Genomic DNA, 19,876 nt, shown 5'->3' on the forward strand with positions numbered 1-19,876 from the left:
TCTCTGATGGAAACATGACTGACAGTAGGAAAATGGTCAGACTAATTTTTAAGGGATATGCGATAATATCAGCAAATAGACACGTATCTCCACGGACTCATGGGCCTAACAGCCCGACCCATTAGCATACAAGTAGGTGCACTATTTGCTACCACAAGTATAATAAAACAAAGTTGCGCTTTGGGTAACATATATAACTTTTGACCTAAGGATAAGTGTTTGATACTAACAATTGGTATCAGAGTGAGATTACGAGTTCAAGTCTTCCAAGAAGCATATTTATATACATCCTGGGAGGGAGAATGTTGGGTTAAGCATGTATGACGGAGAGTAGTACTGAGATTAGTGACCTCGTGTGAAATTTTCGTGCGTCAAACTGTTTACGTTGCGTCGCTAGAACCGGTTGGCTATGTGTGCCATAAAGAGTGACATCAAATCGTAACGGTAATATTATCTCTGTTGGGACACGATCGACGATAGAGTAAAGTTAAGACTGATCTGTAAAATATATGAGACAACACCAACACATAGACATACACTTTCCCAGATTCATAGCTCTACCATCATGATCTATTAGCACACAAGTAAGTACACTATGCGCAGCCACAAGTTTAAGAAAATAAAATCGCTCTCTGGCTAACATCTATAGCTTTTGGTCTAGTGATAAGTTTGATTCTAACAGAGCGGGTGCTTAATGAGCGGCTTGAAAATGTAAAGATTTAAGATTGCTCAAAGATCTATAAAATATACGAGTTCGAGAGCAAGAGCATTCTTTGAAATCTAGATATATATATCTCTTGAATTTTAAAAGTAGAAACATAATAAAAAAAATAAAACCTAATAAAATTTATTTTTAAGAGGACATGCATCAAACAAACAAAAGCGTGTTTGACGAAAAACTAATTATCTTGCAAAGAGGTTCCATGCAATAAAAATGGATATGAAATCAATATAATTTTTAATTGTTTGTAATAGTTCAATTAAATATTTCACCTCATAAAACGAAATTTGGTCTATCGTACATGCTAAACAAATGTTATTGTTGAAAAATAAAGGAAATTAATATTGAAACACTTAATTTTACAAATTTAGTTATTTACATTTGGGAGATGTCTGATTAATTAAACGACTAAGTCTCTCATGAGACAGTCTCTCATATAACTTTATTTGTGAGACGGTTCAACTTTGCTCATATTTGCAACAAAAGTAATACTTTTCATGAATGAATAAAACAGAATATACGTATTACAAAATTGACATGTGAGATCGTCTCATATGAGTTTTTCTGTAATATAATATATCAATGGAACAAGATTATGATTGATTCGACTATGATGTTAAATTCGACGAGCTTTGATTTACTCATGGTGAAATGATGACTCAATTGAGAATTGTTCATAATTAAATATACAAATACTTGAATATTTAAATTTGAAATATAGAGGTAGAATATCTTGATATTATTTTTTCATAGTTAATTTAATTCGTATTAAATGTTGAAGGTTAAGAACATATAAAGAATATGGTAACTTGACTGTTGGTTCTTAATGTAGAGACAAAAAATATTTTATTAGAACTATAGGACTAAAAACATACTCAAGTGGGTGTTTATATGTTGTTTTAGTTCAATTACAAAAATAATATATGAAGTCAATTGTAAACTAACATTATTTAAAGGGGATGTATTCGTTGCAAAGATTTGTTGGCTTTTTTTAAATAACAGACTTCCGAGGAGTTCATAGATTTCTAATTACTTTTGCAGAATCTCATAGATTTTTAAAAAATTTCATAAAATCTCGTGGATTTATTTTGTATAACTTTTATTGGCATTTATAAACTTTTTTACAGAACTCTATGGATTTTGTAATTTATTATTGTAATTTTTTTTAAATTTATTAGAACTAACAATTGAACGTGAATAAATTTTTAATTGATAGGATCGATTTAAGGTTCGGTGATTTATTGATGTATTACTATATTTCTCTTGACCTTCTCATACATCTATAATTCAATCAGTGTTTATATAAAGAAAATGTTGCTGAACCGATTAAAACAGCCGAATGGTAACATTTCACAATGACTAAATAAATAGAACTCTCCATGAAGGTACACAATCCATTGACATGAATTCTTGCACATCTAAATTAAGGTAGTCAAAATTCAAATAGATCTCTAAGAATTCTTCCTATCTATAACATGATAAAAACATCTATATAACTTGTCAAGAGCATTTTATATACACACATCAATTCAATTCCAGGCTTCATCTACCTAGTCAATTTAACCAGTTAGTCGTTCGTTTAATGTCGTGCTGTTGGACTTCTCGAACCACCTAAGATCTCTAGCTTCTCTATGTATGACATTTTCTTGTCTGTTACAATGTTAGCCGGTTTACCGAGGAACTTTGTATCTGTGTCTCCACAACTATCATCATTCGAGTCCTTCTTCGCTTCTGAATCTCCTGGATCTAAAGTCCATCCCATGAAATCCAACAATGTCATTGAAGTTGGTTTTTCCAATGAATTAAGCTTATCGAGTTCCTCATTGGCGTTGGGACATTTCTCTGATACTTTGAGAGGGCATTGATCTTTTAAAGGCGACCTCGTCTCCCCAGAGGGATTTCTTGCAAGAGAGTCTGCGTGCATTACGTCATCGATCCTAGACAGGACGGTGTACGCCAGGCTTTCGATGATTCTTGAGTAGCTTTCAAGAATCGCATGTCCCACATCCTGCAAGGTCATGAAAGCTCTAAAATCTGAACTCTTTGATGGAATAAAATGAGGGAATTCTTGTGTTACACAATGTAGTGAGTCTTACTTTGTTGTACTGGATTTTGCTGATATCTAGAGAAGATTGAGAAATTCCGGGGAAACGATGCTTTAGAATTAGAAGAATCGTCTCTGCTCTCTCTTCAAAAAGTTCCCTTTTCTCCATACTTACACCAGAACCCCACGAAGACTTGCTGTCTTTAGCCGTCATCTTCCGTTTCCATATCACCACTGAGGCCTCAATCCTGTTCTTGAGGTCAAGAATCTTGTGTTCCGATGACAAATCCAGAGATGAAAGGAAATAGTCCGGATCAAAATGGTCATCAGTGATTCCCTTGTAGATCAAGTCTCCAAGGCTCGCTCTCCCATTCTGTGAAGAGAAAGAGGGCTAGCTCATTAAGTCAAAGCCACAAAAACTTGAGACTGAGAATAAGTAATGGTTGTCCACTTTTATTAGTACAAAACCAAAGACTTAGATACACTTTTCTTGTATTCTTAAGCACCTTAGGAAGAGATTCAATGTAGTTTTCGGGTATTTCCATTTCTGATAAAACTTGAGCATTTATGGCCATTGCAGCTTTCAACACTTGGTTTACAGAATCCTTCTGATACTGTAGCCATTTTCTTGTAACTTCAGATAAGCCATCTGTGGGAACTTTAGGAACTGGAATCCACCATTTCTCATCGTTTCTCATGTTCTTTCCCTTCTGGGAATCTTCATCGCCCTTTGTTACATACCAAAACTCATTTTGCTCCTTGAAGTTGTCCAAACAATCCTATTTGTATTCCAACCATAGAGAAATGAGTAGTCACAAATTAAAGAATGCTCATAAAACCAGATACAGATCGAGAATCAAATAAAGTATCCTCTTACAAGTAGCATTGCATCAAGCTTGCGTAAGGCCGGTATGTTCATTTGGATATCATTTCTCTGTTTTGTCACCATAATCTGGCAAAGAACAAAACGTCAACTCAAACTTATTCAAAATACCGCTGAGTACAATCAAGAACAATTTTATCAACATGCAGACACGGCCAGCGTCAGATCCATTGACCCCTTAGCTAGATTACGCCCAAATTTCATGTGATGGACAATTAATGAAAGTTACCTCCATAGAGGTTCCATCTTTTGATCTTTGTTTTGAGGGAACAAGTTCGACGATATGATCTGTTACAGATAATAGCCAATCAATCTCCTTTCTCCATCTTGCCTTGGTATCTGGTAACATTGGCTCTAATCTCTTTTGCTCTCCAAACACAGAAGCTGCATCAAACTCCCAAAATCTAAACAATATTGCATACCAAAAGCAATAAAAATGGAAAAATTTTGACATCATAGTGGAAATGATCAGAAAAATTTACCAGCTAGATTTGTGATGGCATTTGACAATGCCAAAGCTGATGAAACGCCCTTCCCTCCACCTGACATATCCTCACCAAGAAGCAACTTTGCAAACTTCTCCTTCATCAATTCCATATCTAAATCACACACAACAACAACAGATTTTCATCCGTATTTCTCGATAAAGAAAAAGAATCTAAAACAACCCAAATCAGAATAGCTACAATCTTCAAAAATAGTGAGGACGGATCCAACCGAACCAAAAAATCTATTGATTTTCAGAAATTATAAATCACTCTCCAAATCATATTAAACCGTTTAAATTGGAAAGAAATCTAACGAATAACACAAGACAAAATTAAACTCATGAGGGAACAAAAAACTACATAAATCAAATCGTCCTTGCAAAGACATATATCTTGTTTTCTTGCCTGAATGATGTCCCTCTTTCGCCACACTTCCATCAGCGGCAAACCGGGACTTGATATTCTCCGTCCGGTTAAGCTCAGACCCAATCCTCGCCTGTTCCAATGCTTGACTATCATGTAAAGGGGCGGACGCATGGCTTCTCGACGTCATCCTTTCCTGATCCGACGGCGACAAAGAGCCGCTGTTTTGATCAAGAACCAAACTCCTGGTTTGCCTCCCTCCATTTTCATGCATTCCTTTGAAATACCCCAACCTGTTCATGTACATTTCCTTTTCCTCCTCCAAAGCGGCCCGAACCATATTCTTTATTTTTATTTTATGATTATTTCTTTGTGTGTGTGAATTGTGATTCAAGCTGGATTTTGTATGGAAAATGGAAGAGGAAAAAAAAAAAGAAAGATAATAGGAATGGGAGGACTGGTAAAGATGATTTCCGTTCCCTTTCCTAGTATTTTGAAAGGAAAGAGGAAGTGAGGAAATGTTTCTTAATTAGTATTATGACAAAAAAAAAAGGTTGTTATGTTTTAGCTGAGGAAGCATGTTTTTTTTTAAAAAAAATTCAAGGAAATGTGTTGTTTCTGATTTGGTAAAGAAAATTTATTTATTTTTTATTTTATTCTATTTAACTTTATATGATGTTTCTATTATTTTATTTATAAAACGAAAACGCAATATTCTACTAATCACGTCTGCATTACACAATATGTTCGTATAAGAAAATATTGATAACCACGCAGCCCACCAACACAAACACTTCTATTGAAATGTAGAGGATGTGGGATGCATATTAGAGCATGAACAAGGAAAAAATGAGTTGAAATCTATTCTATTCTATTAAAGTTGAGCACATAATAATAACTACCTAGTAGGACACCAATTTTTTTTTTCTAATTTTACCCTTATATGATACTAATATTACACTTTTGTTTTTTTTTATTTTGTTTTTTTTTTAATTTCAACACACACTTTTATTTTTATTTTTTTTATTTCAACAATTCAAATATCAATTTAGTCACTCCATAAATTGTTAAATTACAATTTAGTCCATCGATAATGATAAAAAAAAATTATACGCATAATAACTAGTATACAAAACGTTTATATACTTCTTTAAAATATAAACATTTACATGTTCTGTACAAATGTTCGTTATAAAAAACGAATTCCAAGACAAAGGATGTCATAAATTGAAAACGATGGTTTGTTTGATTTATACTATAAAATACATGGTCATCTCTTGTGTGAGACAAATGGCCATTAGGTAGTGTAGTTTTTCGATTCAAGAAATTTGGATGGCAGTATCACCGAAAGAGGTGAAGAGTGAAAATTGTGAGGCCATTGATTAGAGGAACTGTTTAGACCGTTATTAGTCCCTAAAAACTCTCGAGCAATTCCCAAATTAACTGGAATACTGTTGGTTAAGAAACAAAACCGACCAATGGATTTAGGCTAAAGAAAAGTTTCTCGATTGCGGCCAATCCGAGTGTCAATGGCGACGAAATTGGAGGACGTTGGCGTGCTAATGACCAGTCCAATGTCCAGTTACCTTGAGCAAGAACTCAACCGATTCAAACTCTTTAAACTCAGGGAATCTTCTTACGAAACCCAATTCTTGGATTGCTACGCCGACTCAATTTTGGCTGTTGTGGGGGACACCAAAATCGGTGCCGATGCTGAGCTAATCGAATCGCTTCCCCATTTGAGAATCGTGGCGACGTACAGTGTGGGATTGGATAAGATCGATTTGGATAAGTGCAGGGAGAAGGGCATCAGAGTAGCGAATACTCCTGACGTGCTTACTGATGATGTGTCGGACACAGCGATTGGGTTGGCATTGGCGACTTTGCGGAAGATTTGTGCTTGTGATGGGTTTGTAAGAAGTGGGTTGTGGAAAAATGGAGATCTTCAGCTGTGTTCTAAGGTATGTGGGTTTCTTATGTGCAAGATTTTTATTTTTTTCATAGGATTTTTGCTCTTTTTTTATCCTAATCACTGGTGTTTTGTCATATTAGCATTATAAATGTCAATATTATTCATGTGTCGAGGTAGAAATGTTTGATGAATGACTGAGGTACTATCCTGGAGATAGCATCTTATCCAGCGAAAAAGTTTAATTTTAGCTAAGGTGTTTGAAGACTTTCTCAAAGTTAACATTTATGTGCATTTGTTTGTTATACCTTGCATTTACTTCTTTGATTTCCAGTTCAGTGGTAAATCAGTTGGCATAATTGGATTGGGCAGGATTGGTTCAGCAATAGCCAAGAGAGCTGAAGCATTTGGCTGCACCATTGGTTACAACTCCAGATCCAAGAAACATAACATCAACTATACATACTACTCAAATGTTGTCGATTTGGCTGCAAATTGCCAAATCCTGATCGCCTCGTGTGCCTTGACAGAAGAAACACGGCACATTGTGAACCGGGATGTTATTGGTGCATTAGGACCAAAAGGGATTCTGATCAATATCGGAAGAGGGGCACTGGTTGACGAACCAGAGCTCATTTCTGCGTTGCTCGAAGACCGGTTAGCTGGGGCAGGGCTTGATGTCTTTGAGAATGAACCTGTGGTACCCGAGGCACTTCTTGGACTTGACAATGTTGTATTGCTGTCTCACGTTGGGAGCGACACTGTCGAAACCACCAAAGTCATGGCTGACCTTGTTGTTGCAAACTTGGAGGCATATTTTCTTAACAAACCATTGCTAACACCTGTGGTTTGAGTTTGATTTTGATCATCTGGCAGTCGTATCATTGCGATGTTAAATTTTAGTCTGACATCAGACATAATTCTTTATTGGAATGAATGCTTCATTTCGAGTAAAAGGGTAACGCCTCTTACGAAAAATCGTTTAAATAAAACCATCAAAATTATTAAATCTCCTTTGAATTATCCTATACATTGATATCACACCATTAGATTTCCTTCGAGAGTCTCCAGATATAGATCTTCAGATATAGATCGGTGGGGCAGGTCGACCAGATTTACATTTGAAATGAAAATTAATATTTTTGACACAAAATAATATTCATGATCGGAGGCGTAAGATATCAGTCTCACACTATGAGTTTTTGTGAAGGCAGAGGCTTCGAGTCGTGTTTCCTTGAAATTTCTCACTTGCTTTTCGCCTACGTCTCTTCAAATCAAATTGGGCTGCTAGTGGACCAAGGTATAGTCTCGATTTCAGTTAGCATCGCTTTTCAATTTAGAACATTTGGCCTTGATGGGTAGTAGCTAAATGATACGTGTTCTTTTTCTGAATAATATATCTATATAATACGAAAATATACAGACTGAACTTCATTCTTGCCACCCCACCCCATTAGAGCAATTACATGAAGAACAAAGCTCGAAAGTAGATCATTTTTGGACATCGTGCTAAATAGTTGCAAGGCAGAGATATGAAACTTGCACCATTTTTACTTGCACAATCCAATCTTGAAATCCGTCTGATCAAGGAGAAGATGGAGGAGAGGAAGAAACTTTGAAGATAAGAAACTTGAGAGTTTCAAGTGTAAAATATATGAAACTCCCTTTCTTGTGTGTGAAAAAACACCCAAAGTTTGATCCCACCACACATTGCCATCCGTTCCCATGCCTATTGTCAAACTCCTGCCGATTTACACAAACATAAAACTTTCCAATTACCAAGTATATTATCATAGATTGACCAGAAAACTGGTAAATCTTAAGTTTACTACATATCATTTAAAGACAGCGCTTTCAAACAAACTTGAGCACCAAAATGACGTACCCGAGAAGCAAATTCAACAAGAAGACAATCCGAATCTTTGTCCTAAAATAGTTATCCATATCCGGGGCATCATATTCAAAATCTAACCGAACAAAAGTTCTAATTTTTCTAAAATCTTGCGATGCGAGGCCAACGAATATATGCAACATAAAAGAAGAAGAAGAAATGGATGACCGACCTTCTTGATGTGGGCAGCAATTGATTTGCAATCAACGACATCATACAGATCCAGAGCCTGGGAAGCAAAATCCATTGCTTGGATCTGCATCTTCAATGGCATATCTGTATCCTGTATCAAACCTTTCCCTTCTAACATCTTATAGTCTCAAGTTCGCACCTTCGATTTTCCTACACCTAAACCCAAAAAATCTCGAAAACCCAGAAAAGGAAACTTTGGATTGATCGCGAAGTTGTTGATATCAGCGAGATGCTTACCTTAGCTTAGCTCACTCATCATTCACTTCGCCTTCACTCCGTACATTTTTTACAAGTGTATTGTCATTATATAAGCGGCTTTCTTCATGTGATAGATTCTCACGTCATTTTTACTCCACACTTTAAGGACTTTTTAGCGTCCTTCCTTTTGTCTGTCTTCGTCCAGTGGGTAACAATGTTAAGGATAGGCCTGCTGAGGCCCAAATTAATCCATACACTTCGTCAAAATAATTGGAGACGGCAGGCGACAATTCACAATAAAATCAAATCATATATTGTTATAACAAGAAATAATATTAATCGGAATAAGAGAATCCGGGTGATCAATCAATCTAGATGATCAACCAATCCAGATGGACAGCTGATCCGGGTGATCAATCAATCCGGGTGGACAGTCGACCCGAATGGTTAGCAGTCACTCCAACAATTCCCAAAAAACAAGTTTTGTGGGTCGTCACGATCATCTAAAGTTAAAGTCATTCATCGTCCCAATGTAGTTCTTCCGAAAAATCAAGAATGGGTTCAATGCTGGGGCAATGGAATGGGCCGAAATCCGATTAACTCTATACTTAAACCCCTGAATCTACCTACAACATCTCTTTTGCTGTGGACAAAAGCATATGTAATATCAATAGAAAAGTAAAATTTAAAAATAAATATCGAAAATTATTCTGTTACAAATAATATACTCAAAAAGACTAGAGAGTTTTTATAATAAGAACATGAGTAGGGGTGCAAACTAGCCAAGCTATTCTTGAATAACTTGTGAACGGCTCGATTGAAACTCGCTAGTAGCTCGAATATTTAATCGAGTCGAGCTCGAGTTTTACATGTGTTTATTCGAGTAACTCGCGAGCTGCTCGATTATATATATTATTAATTTAGAATTAAAAGAGAGTCTAAATCAAGTTTTTCGATCTCGAGCCTGAATAACTTGATGCGTTCTCGAGTCGAGATAAAACTTGAAAATTAACACATCATCGAATCGAGTCGAGTCGAGTCGAGTTCAAGAATACTGACTTTTTTTCGAATCGAGTTCGTGTAGTATGATATTCGAATGTGACTTGAATGCAACCTAAAAGATAGTGTGATAGAAAACGCGATATGTAGGTTATTTTAGAGTTCTTTTGAAGATAATTCGTGGGTTTGGCCCATTTTATTAATGTGCAATTGGACCTTAATTATATAATTAATTAGCAGCATTAAAAACCCATATTTAATTTCTTGATCCAAAATCTACAAAAATCAAATACTTGTATACATATTTTGACAAACCATCTATTTACAAAATTTATGGTATTTTTTTAGAGTAGATATCTTGTGATATGGTCTCACGAATCTCTATCTATGAGACTGGTCAACCTCGCCGATATTTACAATAAAAAGTAATACTCTTAGCATAAAAAATAATATTTTTCATAGATGACCTAAATAAGATATCCGCCTCACAAAATACGACCCGTGAGACCGTCTCACACAAGTTTTTGTAATCTTTTTATATAAATTCTTGGAAAAGTTTCAATTTAATTTAGAAATTAATTTCAAAAAACTTTATATAATCACATAAGAAAATCAACCACGCCTCTAAATAAATATTATAGCGTTGGTGGCTTGTCCAAATCCATAATCAATATGACCTAATTTCCACGATATTATTATTTTTTAAAAAAAAAAATAAAAATACAAACAGCCCAAAACAACTGGAATCCAAGAATCTAAATTAGGTAGCTTGTCCAAATTCTTGATTTTTAATTATAATTTTACAAATAAATATTTAAAACCCAGAAATAGCGACCACTGGCTGCCGACACTCCCCTCCCTCAGACTCAAAGCAAGATCCATGCCTAGGTTCGGATGCTGGTTACGAATATTGCTGTATTATTTTATATTGAACTCGGAGAATACAATTTTCTAAAACTAATTACTACAATCTTATTGCATTTTATCACGATTAAGTTTTTTGTGAGACTGTTTCACGAATTTTTATCTATGAGACGGGTCAATCATACCGATATTCACAATATAAAGTAATACTCTTATCATAAGAACTAATATTTTTTCATAGATGACCCAAAGAAGATATTTGACCCACGAAATTATCTGTGACATCGTCTCACAAGAGTTTTTGTGTTTTTATCAAATACCAATAATACTTTCAAATTGTTTATTAATTACGAAACATAATAAATATTGGAAATAAAAAATATTTCAATTTTTTTTAATGTTTTAAATTTCGTTTGATCCGTTGATACGATTAATAATTGAATTCAATTAGATATTTTTTTGCACTTTTGTATATTGATTATTTATTTCACGTTAAGCAAATAATTAATTATTCAGATAACATATATAAACAATTTGAATTAAAATTACATATTATTATTTTTATTTATATTCATTGATTATTAAAAAATAACAAGAATTTAAATTTATAGTCTTATCCTAAATTTAATCAACAAAATCGCATAGTCAATATTATCATATATTTTATTCAAATAATTTAATATTCATACTGTTCTTTATCTATACAATTTCATCAACATGGATAAGAATATTTGATCAAGATAATTTTTAGATTGTAAAAATAATTCAAATGAAATAAACATATAGCGAAAATATATATATCATTTAACGAACAACGAGAAAGATTTACTGAATATATATAATTGGGTCATATTCAGAACCACAAACCATGCACAGGTTCTGACAGAGGCCAGGACCCAGCCTCGGATTCCAAGTTCACGAACTGTATCCTCAACAGCCTCTTCTCATTAAAATTGCACAATATAAATCCATTCCAGTGTCTCGAAACAGATGCACTGGATTATACCTTTTTCCTTGAATCCCAAGGTTTCGATTTTCAGATTCTTGAATTGATTTCAGCTCGAATGTGATTGACTGTTGGAAATTCTTGTTTTTCAACAATCGGGGAGTCAGATATCAGCACCGTCGCCGTGAAATTCTTTGAAGAAAGAACCCAAAAAAAAAAATGCAGCACGCAAAATCAGAATCCGACGTCACGAGTCTAGCTCCGTCTTCCCCCTCAAGATCACCGAAACGCCATGTCTACTACGTGCAGAGCCCTTCCAGGGATTCACACGACGGAGACAAATCATCCATGCAGCCCAGCCCGATGGAATCACCGTCGCACCAGTCATTCGGCCGCCACTCTCGAAATTCCTCCGCCAGCAGATTCTCCGGCATACTGCCGTCTTCTGGGCGGAAGGGGAGGAAAAGGAACGACAAAGGGTGGCCGGAATGCGATGTGATAGTGGAAGAAGGGAAGTACGATGAATTCGACGATGATAAGAAGTTCACGCGGCGGTGCCAGGCGGTGATGGCGGTGGCTGGCTTCATTCTGCTCTTTACTGTCTTCTGCCTCATTATTTGGGGAGCCGGAAGGCCTTTCAAAGCTGAAGTTACCGTCAAGGTACACACACATTCACTTTCTTTTCCCCCTTTTTTCCCCCTTTTTTAATATTTACGTAAATTCAAATTTAATTTAATTATTACTTTTAAAAATATATATATTTATACGTTTTAAGTAAATGTTATTTTAAGTAGTAGAGTGAGACGTTTCACACGTGAGACGAATAACCATATTCATATTTATAATAATAATTAATATTTATTTATTATTTTTTATATAAAAATAATATTTTTTTATGAATTACTTGAATAAAAAATTTGTCTTACAAAATTGAATTGACTGGAGAGACGTCTAACAAAAGTGTTCGTGTTTGAGTAGTTATTATCCTCTTCTCAGATATCTAAGAGAGAAACATATTTTCCCCAATCGAAAGCTTCTTTACATCTCAAAAAATAGATATAAAATTATTTTAATCATTAATTTCACATCTTAATTCAACAATTGAATGGCCTTTGCAGAGTCTGTCCGTAAGCAACTTCTACATCGGCTCCGGTTCGGACTCCTCCGGCGTTCCGACGAACATGCTGAATTTTAATGGATCCCTGAAGCTTAGCATATACAATCCAGCTACATTCTATGGGATTCATGTTAGTTCCATGCCAGTCAATCTCGTCTACTCAGATTTCGTCGTTGCGAGTGGCGAGGTAATTATATATGATGCTGCTATTTTAAGATTTCATGTTAGCAAATCTTGACGTTACAAATTAGATAAATTTGTAAAATAACATTGATTAATTTTTTATTTAAGAAAATGACCACTTCAAATGTATTTAATAGTTGATCAAAATTTAAAAACAAAATACAACTTCGTAAATGAGAGCACAAAAAAATTATATCTTTTGTTTTGATTTATTTTGTTTTGGATACCCTTATGTTGTTTCAATATATAGGGAAAAAAAATATAGTTAGTTGTTTAATAAATAATTAAATAAGCATTTTAAATATTTAGATATTTAAAATAAAAACAGGTATTTTGTGAGACGGTCTCACGAATCTTTATCTATGAGACGGGTCAATCTTACACATATTCACAACCAAAAAATAATACTCTTAGCATAAAAAGTAATATTTTTTCATGGATAACTCAAATAAGAGATCTGTCTCACAAAATACAAACCATGAGACCGTCTCACACAAGTTTTTACGTTAAAATAATTAGTACTCGTGTATATTTGCATTAGATAATAGTTTAATTAATATTTATAGCATGTAAATTAATTAATAATTTCATTAAATTTTATTGCAGCTCAAAAAATATTTCCAGCCAAGAAAAAGCCGTCGGACTGTGTTAGTGCACATAGAAGGAACAAAGGTTCCCCTTTACGGCGCCGGATCAACCCTCCAGGTTGGTTCAAACAATGCTGTTCAAGTACCTTTGATGCTGAATTTCACCATAAAGTCTCGAGGAGATGTGGTCGGTAAACTGGTTAGGACGAAACACCGGAAAACAATCTCGTGCCCGTTGAAAATCGACTCCACCAGCAACAAGATTATCGAGTTTAAGAAGAACTCGTGCGATTACAGTTGAAATCCGTTCTACTTTAGGTCTGGTCGATCGAAATATAACTTGGAAAGTTGCAAGATATGATGCTGTTAAGTTTTCTGTCCATAATTGTTTTTTGATGGATGTTTTATATTTTAAATGTTTTGCGACATCTTTCTTTAGACAAAAGGATGAAATTGGGTGTCTCAGTTTTCTTTTCTTTGTAATTTATAAGATTTTGTTGAAGAAATAAAGATATCTTGAATCTTTCGGGGTGCTTTCTTCTGATAAATATATTAATTCATATTTTTATTTTTTACCATTTAAATTAAGACAAAAATTCGTGTAAGACGATCTCACGAGTCGTATTTTGTGATACGGATATCTTATTTGGGTCACCCATGAAAAAATATTACTTTTTATGTTAAGAGTATTACTTTTTATTGTGAATATCGGTAGAATTGACATGTCTCACAGATAAAGATTCATGAAACCGTCTCACAAGATACTTACTTTTGAACTAAACCATAAAAAAATTATGGTAATTAAAATAATTAGATAAAAACTTCACTATCAATAAAGGCAAAATTAAATATAGGACTTGGGAAACTAGCCACATAAAGAAGGTACGGTACAATATTTCCAAAAGACAACAAAAAAGTATTACAACAAATGTTCCAAATAAGAACTAAGCCTCATATTCACATATGTCGTAAAACCACACATACTCTTTTCCGTCTACCTTCCCAATTATATTTGATATGCCAATCCCACCTGCCAAAAAGAGGAGTAAGGTTATGTGCAACAACCCTTGCAAAATGTGATTGAAATCGCGATTTTCGATAATACTTGCCTAGCGATATTGCGCTGACAAAGATTGTGAAGGCCAAAATGAAGATGATTATTGATGCTCTCCCAAATAGGCTGATCATCTTTCGCACAACATGTTGCCCTACCAATGCAGCAATCGTAGCCACCACAATAAAATAAAGGGCTGCAAGAAAGAGTTACAAGATATCGAAATGACAGTCACCACCTTTTGCCAAGTTTCCATGAGGTCCTTTTGTCAGTAAAATCGAAATATGTTGTGAGAAATGGAAAAGATGGATGATAATACCACTTGATGTGGGAAATCGCCTCAAGATATAATATTGTATCACGGACATGGATGAAGAAAATGCCATCGCGAATGAGGCTGTGGCACTTGAGACCTATGTCACAATAATTTGAACCAAGATATGAATCTGTGAAATTTAACTTGGCACAGTACCAAAATTCAGAATGAGATTTTCCCATTAGACGATGAGCCATCGGAATATACTAAATAATATTTGTGATAACTTGCTTGATCCGATGAAAGATTACAATTTTATTCAAGAAATTCACCTGGGGTGGAATTCCTAGTTCAAGAAGCAATGGCCCTAGAATAAATCCTCCACCAAGCCCAAGCAGCCCGCCTACTATACCAGCCAAAACCCCACAGAAACAACAAAAAATCAACTGGGATATTGTCCAAGTATTTTGTGCCTCCCCCTTAGATCCCATCACCCTCCAGCCCTTGTATAAGCAAACTGCCTCATATCCAGAGGCTACAACAGCTACCGGTATCTAAGGATGAATTACACAATCAAAACATCATTCCTTAACATTGCATCTTGCCTAAATCTACGCATATGACGCACACGAGGAGCAGTGGCAAATCAGAGTCCGAGAATAGGTAGAGTAGAATAACGAGCAAATGTCTTTCTTTAAAAATGCAACATTTATCAAGTGTGCAACTCATATCACGTGTACTCTTCATATATGAATGGATTGAAATACAACAATGAAAAAATTGGTTTCTCCATCCACACAACCCAGCCCCCCAACCCCCATCCCTCTCTCTAATTTTCCACATTGTGAGATGAAATAAAACATACCTGCAGGAGGGTGACTATCCAGTATGCTACCGAACATGTGGCCGTTAAATCCTGAAGAAATATGCAACCGAGTTCTCAACAAGGTCTCACAGGAAATAAGAGATCATAAAAGTGGGTCTTGCTGAATAACCTTGGCAATATGGAGTAGGAGAATGATGACCCACACTAGAAAAAGAATGCTGAACTCCTTCCAGCAAACATTGTTTATGGTTGAGACCTGTAACACTTGTAAATTAAACCTTGAAAACGTCTTTGGACTTTCGGAATTAATGATGCATTACCTCCGGTGGCTCGAATTTAATGACTCGCATTCTAGTTTCATTAGTTGGGCCCTCAGGTAGACGTTCATATGGAACATCATCATCTGATGTTTAAAACATGAGATGAAATGACCAATACAAGATACTGAATTTTAGTAGCTAGGATTTCTTGACAAGCAACTATGATTAATCTTAAGAAAGTGCCTTCCTGTGAATTTTTTATACAACCGATTCTACTTATTCATCAATGTTGATGAAAGCTTGATAGTTTTTCAAAACCATGTTTCAAATCTTTCATGAAATGGAGTATAGAAATGCTCACAATTAGAAGTCCTGTGTTTGGCAGCTTCCTGGAGTCAAAAGCAAGAGAGTAAAACCACAGATCAAATATATTCAATATAACAGGGCACTAGAGGAAGTGAAATTCCAGGCCACCACCTTTATTATGCTCTCCTTTTTCCAGGTTTCAATGCCCTTGAAGAATGCCTTAGTTGAAGTACCTGTAAAATTACAAACCAATATACATCCGACCTTGAGATAAAAATACTGCAAAAAGGGAACCATTCCGTTTACCTACAAATAGAATTATCAACACAGTCGTAACAATCCATTCCGCAAAAATCACATTGAAGAAAACTCCAATACTGATCCCAAGAACTAGCATAGGTTGGAAAAGAAGAGCAGCATCATAATCTATCAGTGGAAGGTCGAGTGTAGGATGACGGAGCTTTAGATTGAAATAAACAGTAGAAATTGCCACACCCATTATCATACCTGACCAACAAACAGAAGGCTTAAACTTGGTACCTTGACCAAAAGTAAGATTTAGCAAGGAACTTGATATATCGTACACAGTTGTAAACATAATCCCTTACATTTTGATAGAGCTGTTGATGACTTTGGATCAAATCCAATTATTAAAATGAACATCGGGACAAAAATGCCACCTCCACCAACGCCTCCTACACTGCCAAGAACAGCACCAAAGAATCCAATAACTGTACCGACTACAATTCTCCAGCCAAATTCCATGTTCTGTGAAACATCTCACAGAGAATAGTAATTGCTAAATGGAAATTGGCTCAATGATTTGACAAATTATCATGTTTTCAGCAACTAAACAATCTAACAAGATTCAAATGATGGAAAATACAAGAAAAGGCAAATGGAGAAACGTACCGGCCAAACATGTTCGAAAAGTGTTTCAACATCACGCAGCAACGGGCTGATTGTTTTGGTTAAGTAACCAGATTCAGAATTTTCCATACTCCCATCATTTCTTGCAATCCCCTGCTTCAAACCCTTGTCTGCAGAAACGACCCCACAAGCTAAGACAATTGCACCAATCACGATCAAAGCGATTCCTTTCAATGGCTTCTTAAACTCTGCTCCAACCACAGCCATCGAAGTTCTAATAATCCCACTTCTTATTCACCTTAAAAACACATATTTACGAGTTAAAGTTCAATAAAAGATCAACTTCAAACCACCAAAAAAAATCGCGGTTGACCAAGCTGTGAAAAGAAAGTGAAAAGATTTTGGAAGAAATTTCTGGAAAAACAGTTGATAAATCCTCTACAGCAAGAGATGCCTTCATTACCTCCAAAACACGCAGCGCTATCTCTGTGATGTCGGTAGAAGCACTCAAAACATTAAGCAAGTCTGTATGCCCAGGCCAACCTTAAGCAATCAATTTAGAACTATCAACTCTTGTCAAAGAGTATGATTGATTGATTGTATGAAGAACAAACGTAAATTGGCCTACCACAACTCATAAAAAACAAGTGCAGTACCGTGGGTCCCAAAGAAAACCTTCGTAATTGAATTTGACAAAAAAAGACAAAGGCCTTCGTGAAATAAAACTTGTAATTAATAAACAAAAGTAATCAACTACATATGCCGTTGTGATATAGTGGAGAAAAATAAAAGAGACTTAATTCCACGATCTTTCTTAAGTGAAACTCACAACTTACCCACCAGTCCAAATTCATGATCTCATCATCATGTGAGTCTTAATTATTTCTTTACTGAGAATGAAAGTGTAATATTTATTCTTCAAATCAAAACCTTATAAAATAAATATTCTTTAAGCCTTGATTCACTCTGTACATTACTGCAAAATTTTTGGATCTCTACATTGCGTAAGACACAAATAACCAAAAGAAGCACAGGTTCCACACCAATTACTATACGACAAACCAAGAAAATAAAGTGATAATAAGAAAAAAAGTAACCAGTGGCCTGTTAGACAAAGCATAAATTACATAGCAATAAAATATTTCCAAAACGGCGATTCAATTGTGAAAACATGAATGAAACACAGTCTTTATGTCACCATAAATGATTATTTTTTGCAAGGTCCAAACAACCCCCCCAAGCTAAAAGACTTGGCAACCAAAACTTTGTTAGTATGGAAACGAAATTTGACATGAAATTCCGCAAAATCACAAGATAAATGATTAAAAGATTGGAACTTTATTTTATTTTTATTTTATAAAATACAATACAAAATGGTAGTTGAGATTTAACAGAAACTAACAATCTCAGGTCACTCAAATTACATTAATGGCGATATTTTCACACATAACCTTCCGCTAAAGTCGGTTTATCTCCGCCCTCGTCTTCTTCATCTACGTCAGCTTTTCGATCCACGAGCTTCTTGCCCAAAATGCCCCGGCCATTTCCCCCAATGTCCAAGCCTTGCAACCCATCGACGCAAGCATCCCCACTCGCCGGGAGATCTGGCTCCACCACCGTGTCCCCTTTGTCGTTCGGATCCCCACCAAGAACTGCCACCTCATCACCAGGCGCCTCCGTCAATCCACCGCCTTTCTGGGCGATGCAGCCTCCAGAAGGAGCAGTTATCCCATCCGAAATCCCTATCACCACGTCCGTTGAATCTTCCCACGGATCATCAACACATTGACCTCCGGATTCACCCTCTCCGTCAGATGTTGTGATGACCGACTTAACGGCGGATGCGGCTTTGCGAAAAGCCTCCTTTATGAGGTCCGGAGGCAACGCGCAATCCTCAAGGCCTGCATCCTCCAGCCGGGGCGGCTTGATTGAGTCGAAAAATCCTTCTGCTTTGTCGGTCGCATCCATGTAATCGACGAGATTTGAGAGAATCGCTGTAGTTTTAGTCGAGGCGGCGATTCATATTCGGTTGTGGGGAGGTGCGGAAGATGAAATCCCGAATTTGACCCTACAGTTTGCTTCGCTTTAGTACGAGGATGAGCTAAAATATACGGGTATATATGTAAATTGCTCCTGAGAGTCGGTTGTGAAAAGAGCTGATGACATCTGACGCCACCATGTTTAAAGCAAATTCAAGTGATTCATTTTACTTTTATTATTATTATCATTTAGTTATTTATCAAAAATATTATATGTGCATATATCATTTTTATATAATTTTATCTTAATAAAGTTGAAATATTATTTGAAATTCATTTTATTTTAATATCATTTACATGTAAATTAATAAGATGTGAAATCAAAAATTGATATATTATTTTATTATGAACAATAAAATTAATTGAAATTCATGAATTTGTGTGATTCATGAACATGTGATGAAAAAATTAGAGGACAAGTGAATCTCACTTGTCATTCCGATTTATGTGATTCTGACGATTGAAATTTGATAAAAATTTGTCTGGAACGATCTTACGGGTCATATTTTGTGAGACGGATCTCTTATTTGGTTCATCCATGAAAAAGTATTTTTTTTTATGCTAAGAGTATTACTTTTTATTGTGAATATCGGTAAGGTTGACCCGTCTCACAGATAAAGATTCGTGAGACTGTCTCACAAGAGAGACCTGCTCTTGAAATTTTATACACTTAACTTAATCATTTTGGGTAATATTTGGATTTTTCAATTCGTATTTACATTTATATATAAAAATATATATTTATTTTATTATATTTTTACCAATATATTAAATATATTTTTGTTGTGTGTATGATTTATTTATTGAGTTTATTTGTATTGATATATCATCATAATATTATTATAATATAGATAGAGATGGAGAGAAATCTATCATTTTA

At 35.3% G+C, this 19,876-nt stretch overlaps 6 protein-coding genes across 9 annotated transcripts; 2 read left to right on the forward strand and 4 right to left on the reverse strand.

Moving 5' to 3' along the window:
• Positions 1-2,039: 2,039 nt before the first annotated feature.
• Positions 2,040-5,122, reverse strand: LOC142546462 (rop guanine nucleotide exchange factor 12-like). The gene is made up of 7 exons (XM_075654191.1): positions 4,542-5,122; positions 4,131-4,247; positions 3,878-4,032; positions 3,643-3,717; positions 3,272-3,544; positions 2,818-3,138; positions 2,040-2,729 (listed from the first exon to the last, which is right to left on the reverse strand). Exons 1-7 carry the CDS (start codon positions 4,837-4,839, stop codon positions 2,301-2,303), a joined length of 1,668 nt encoding a protein of 555 aa, XP_075510306.1. The 5' UTR covers positions 4,840-5,122; the 3' UTR covers positions 2,040-2,300.
• Positions 5,123-5,765: 643 nt separating this feature from the next.
• LOC142546489 (hydroxyphenylpyruvate reductase-like) lies at positions 5,766-7,352 on the forward strand. Its single transcript, XM_075654234.1, has 2 exons — positions 5,766-6,460; positions 6,743-7,352. Exons 1-2 carry the CDS (start codon positions 6,029-6,031, stop codon positions 7,259-7,261), a joined length of 951 nt encoding a protein of 316 aa, XP_075510349.1. The 5' UTR covers positions 5,766-6,028; the 3' UTR covers positions 7,262-7,352.
• Positions 7,353-7,774: 422 nt separating this feature from the next.
• LOC142546502 (uncharacterized) lies at positions 7,775-8,834 on the reverse strand. The gene is made up of 2 exons (XM_075654259.1): positions 8,472-8,834; positions 7,775-8,151 (listed from the first exon to the last, which is right to left on the reverse strand). Exons 1-2 carry the CDS (start codon positions 8,607-8,609, stop codon positions 7,993-7,995), a joined length of 297 nt encoding a protein of 98 aa, XP_075510374.1. The 5' UTR covers positions 8,610-8,834; the 3' UTR covers positions 7,775-7,992.
• A 2,660-nt stretch (positions 8,835-11,494) lies between these two features.
• On the forward strand, positions 11,495-13,908 carry LOC142546494 (uncharacterized). The gene is made up of 3 exons (XM_075654247.1): positions 11,495-12,158; positions 12,617-12,802; positions 13,405-13,908. The coding sequence occupies exons 1-3, from the start codon at positions 11,718-11,720 to the stop codon at positions 13,684-13,686; spliced, it is 909 nt and encodes a 302-aa protein (XP_075510362.1). The 5' UTR covers positions 11,495-11,717; the 3' UTR covers positions 13,687-13,908.
• A 326-nt stretch (positions 13,909-14,234) lies between these two features.
• On the reverse strand, positions 14,235-18,453 carry LOC142546511 (sulfite exporter TauE/SafE family protein 3-like). 4 transcript variants are annotated; one of them, XM_075654270.1, is made up of 14 exons: positions 18,409-18,453; positions 17,421-17,500; positions 17,000-17,255; positions 16,696-16,855; positions 16,394-16,594; positions 16,259-16,320; positions 16,143-16,170; positions 15,842-15,924; positions 15,691-15,777; positions 15,561-15,611; positions 15,028-15,249; positions 14,759-14,852; positions 14,495-14,635; positions 14,235-14,415 (listed from the first exon to the last, which is right to left on the reverse strand). In XM_075654270.1, the coding sequence occupies exons 3-14, from the start codon at positions 17,222-17,224 to the stop codon at positions 14,330-14,332; spliced, it is 1,440 nt and encodes a 479-aa protein (XP_075510385.1). In that variant the 5' UTR covers positions 17,225-17,255; positions 17,421-17,500; positions 18,409-18,453; the 3' UTR covers positions 14,235-14,329. The 4 variants fall into 4 exon arrangements, with proteins under 4 accessions (XP_075510385.1, XP_075510393.1, XP_075510401.1 ...); XM_075654278.1 differs by lacking the exon at positions 18,409-18,453 and adding an exon at positions 17,633-17,771; XM_075654286.1 differs by lacking the exon at positions 18,409-18,453 and adding an exon at positions 17,586-17,604.
• On the reverse strand, positions 18,273-19,084 carry LOC142546541 (uncharacterized). Its single transcript, XM_075654306.1, has one exon. It carries the CDS (start codon positions 18,923-18,925, stop codon positions 18,398-18,400), a length of 528 nt encoding a protein of 175 aa, XP_075510421.1. The 5' UTR covers positions 18,926-19,084; the 3' UTR covers positions 18,273-18,397.
• Between the last annotated feature and the right edge of the window lie 792 nt (positions 19,085-19,876).

Source organism: Primulina tabacum, chromosome 1 (genome assembly GCF_025594145.1).
Source record: "Primulina tabacum isolate GXHZ01 chromosome 1, ASM2559414v2, whole genome shotgun sequence".
In the NCBI taxonomy this organism is placed as follows: domain Eukaryota; kingdom Viridiplantae; phylum Streptophyta; class Magnoliopsida; order Lamiales; family Gesneriaceae; genus Primulina; species Primulina tabacum.

Coding starts and splice junctions, on each gene's coding strand:
- LOC142546494 (XM_075654247.1), top strand. CDS start 11,718: ATGCAGCACGCAAAATCAGAATCCGACGTCACGAGTCTAGCTCCGTCT. Junction 12,159..12,616: donor AAGCTGAAGTTACCGTCAAG/GTACACACACAT, acceptor TGGCCTTTGCAG/AGTCTGTCCGTAAGCAACTT. Junction 12,803..13,404: donor TCGTCGTTGCGAGTGGCGAG/GTAATTATATAT, acceptor ATTTTATTGCAG/CTCAAAAAATATTTCCAGCC.
- LOC142546489 (XM_075654234.1), top strand. CDS start 6,029: ATGGCGACGAAATTGGAGGACGTTGGCGTGCTAATGACCAGTCCAATG. Junction 6,461..6,742: donor ATCTTCAGCTGTGTTCTAAG/GTATGTGGGTTT, acceptor TTTGATTTCCAG/TTCAGTGGTAAATCAGTTGG.
- LOC142546511 (XM_075654270.1), bottom strand. CDS start 17,224: ATGGCTGTGGTTGGAGCAGAGTTTAAGAAGCCATTGAAAGGAATCGCT. Junction 15,778..15,841: donor TTAAATTCGAGCCACCGGAG/GTAATGCATCAT, acceptor CAAGTGTTACAG/GTCTCAACCATAAACAATGT. Junction 15,250..15,560: donor GGATAGTCACCCTCCTGCAG/GTATGTTTTATT, acceptor ATTCATCCTTAG/ATACCGGTAGCTGTTGTAGC.
- LOC142546541 (XM_075654306.1), bottom strand. CDS start 18,925: ATGGATGCGACCGACAAAGCAGAAGGATTTTTCGACTCAATCAAGCCG.
- LOC142546502 (XM_075654259.1), bottom strand. CDS start 8,609: ATGTTAGAAGGGAAAGGTTTGATACAGGATACAGATATGCCATTGAAG. Junction 8,152..8,471: donor TTGCTGCCCACATCAAGAAG/GTCGGTCATCCA, acceptor GTAAATCGGCAG/GAGTTTGACAATAGGCATGG.
- LOC142546462 (XM_075654191.1), bottom strand. CDS start 4,839: ATGGTTCGGGCCGCTTTGGAGGAGGAAAAGGAAATGTACATGAACAGG. Junction 3,718..3,877: donor AAGATGGAACCTCTATGGAG/GTAACTTTCATT, acceptor GTTCTTTGCCAG/ATTATGGTGACAAAACAGAG. Junction 3,545..3,642: donor AGCTTGATGCAATGCTACTT/GTAAGAGGATAC, acceptor GAATACAAATAG/GATTGTTTGGACAACTTCAA.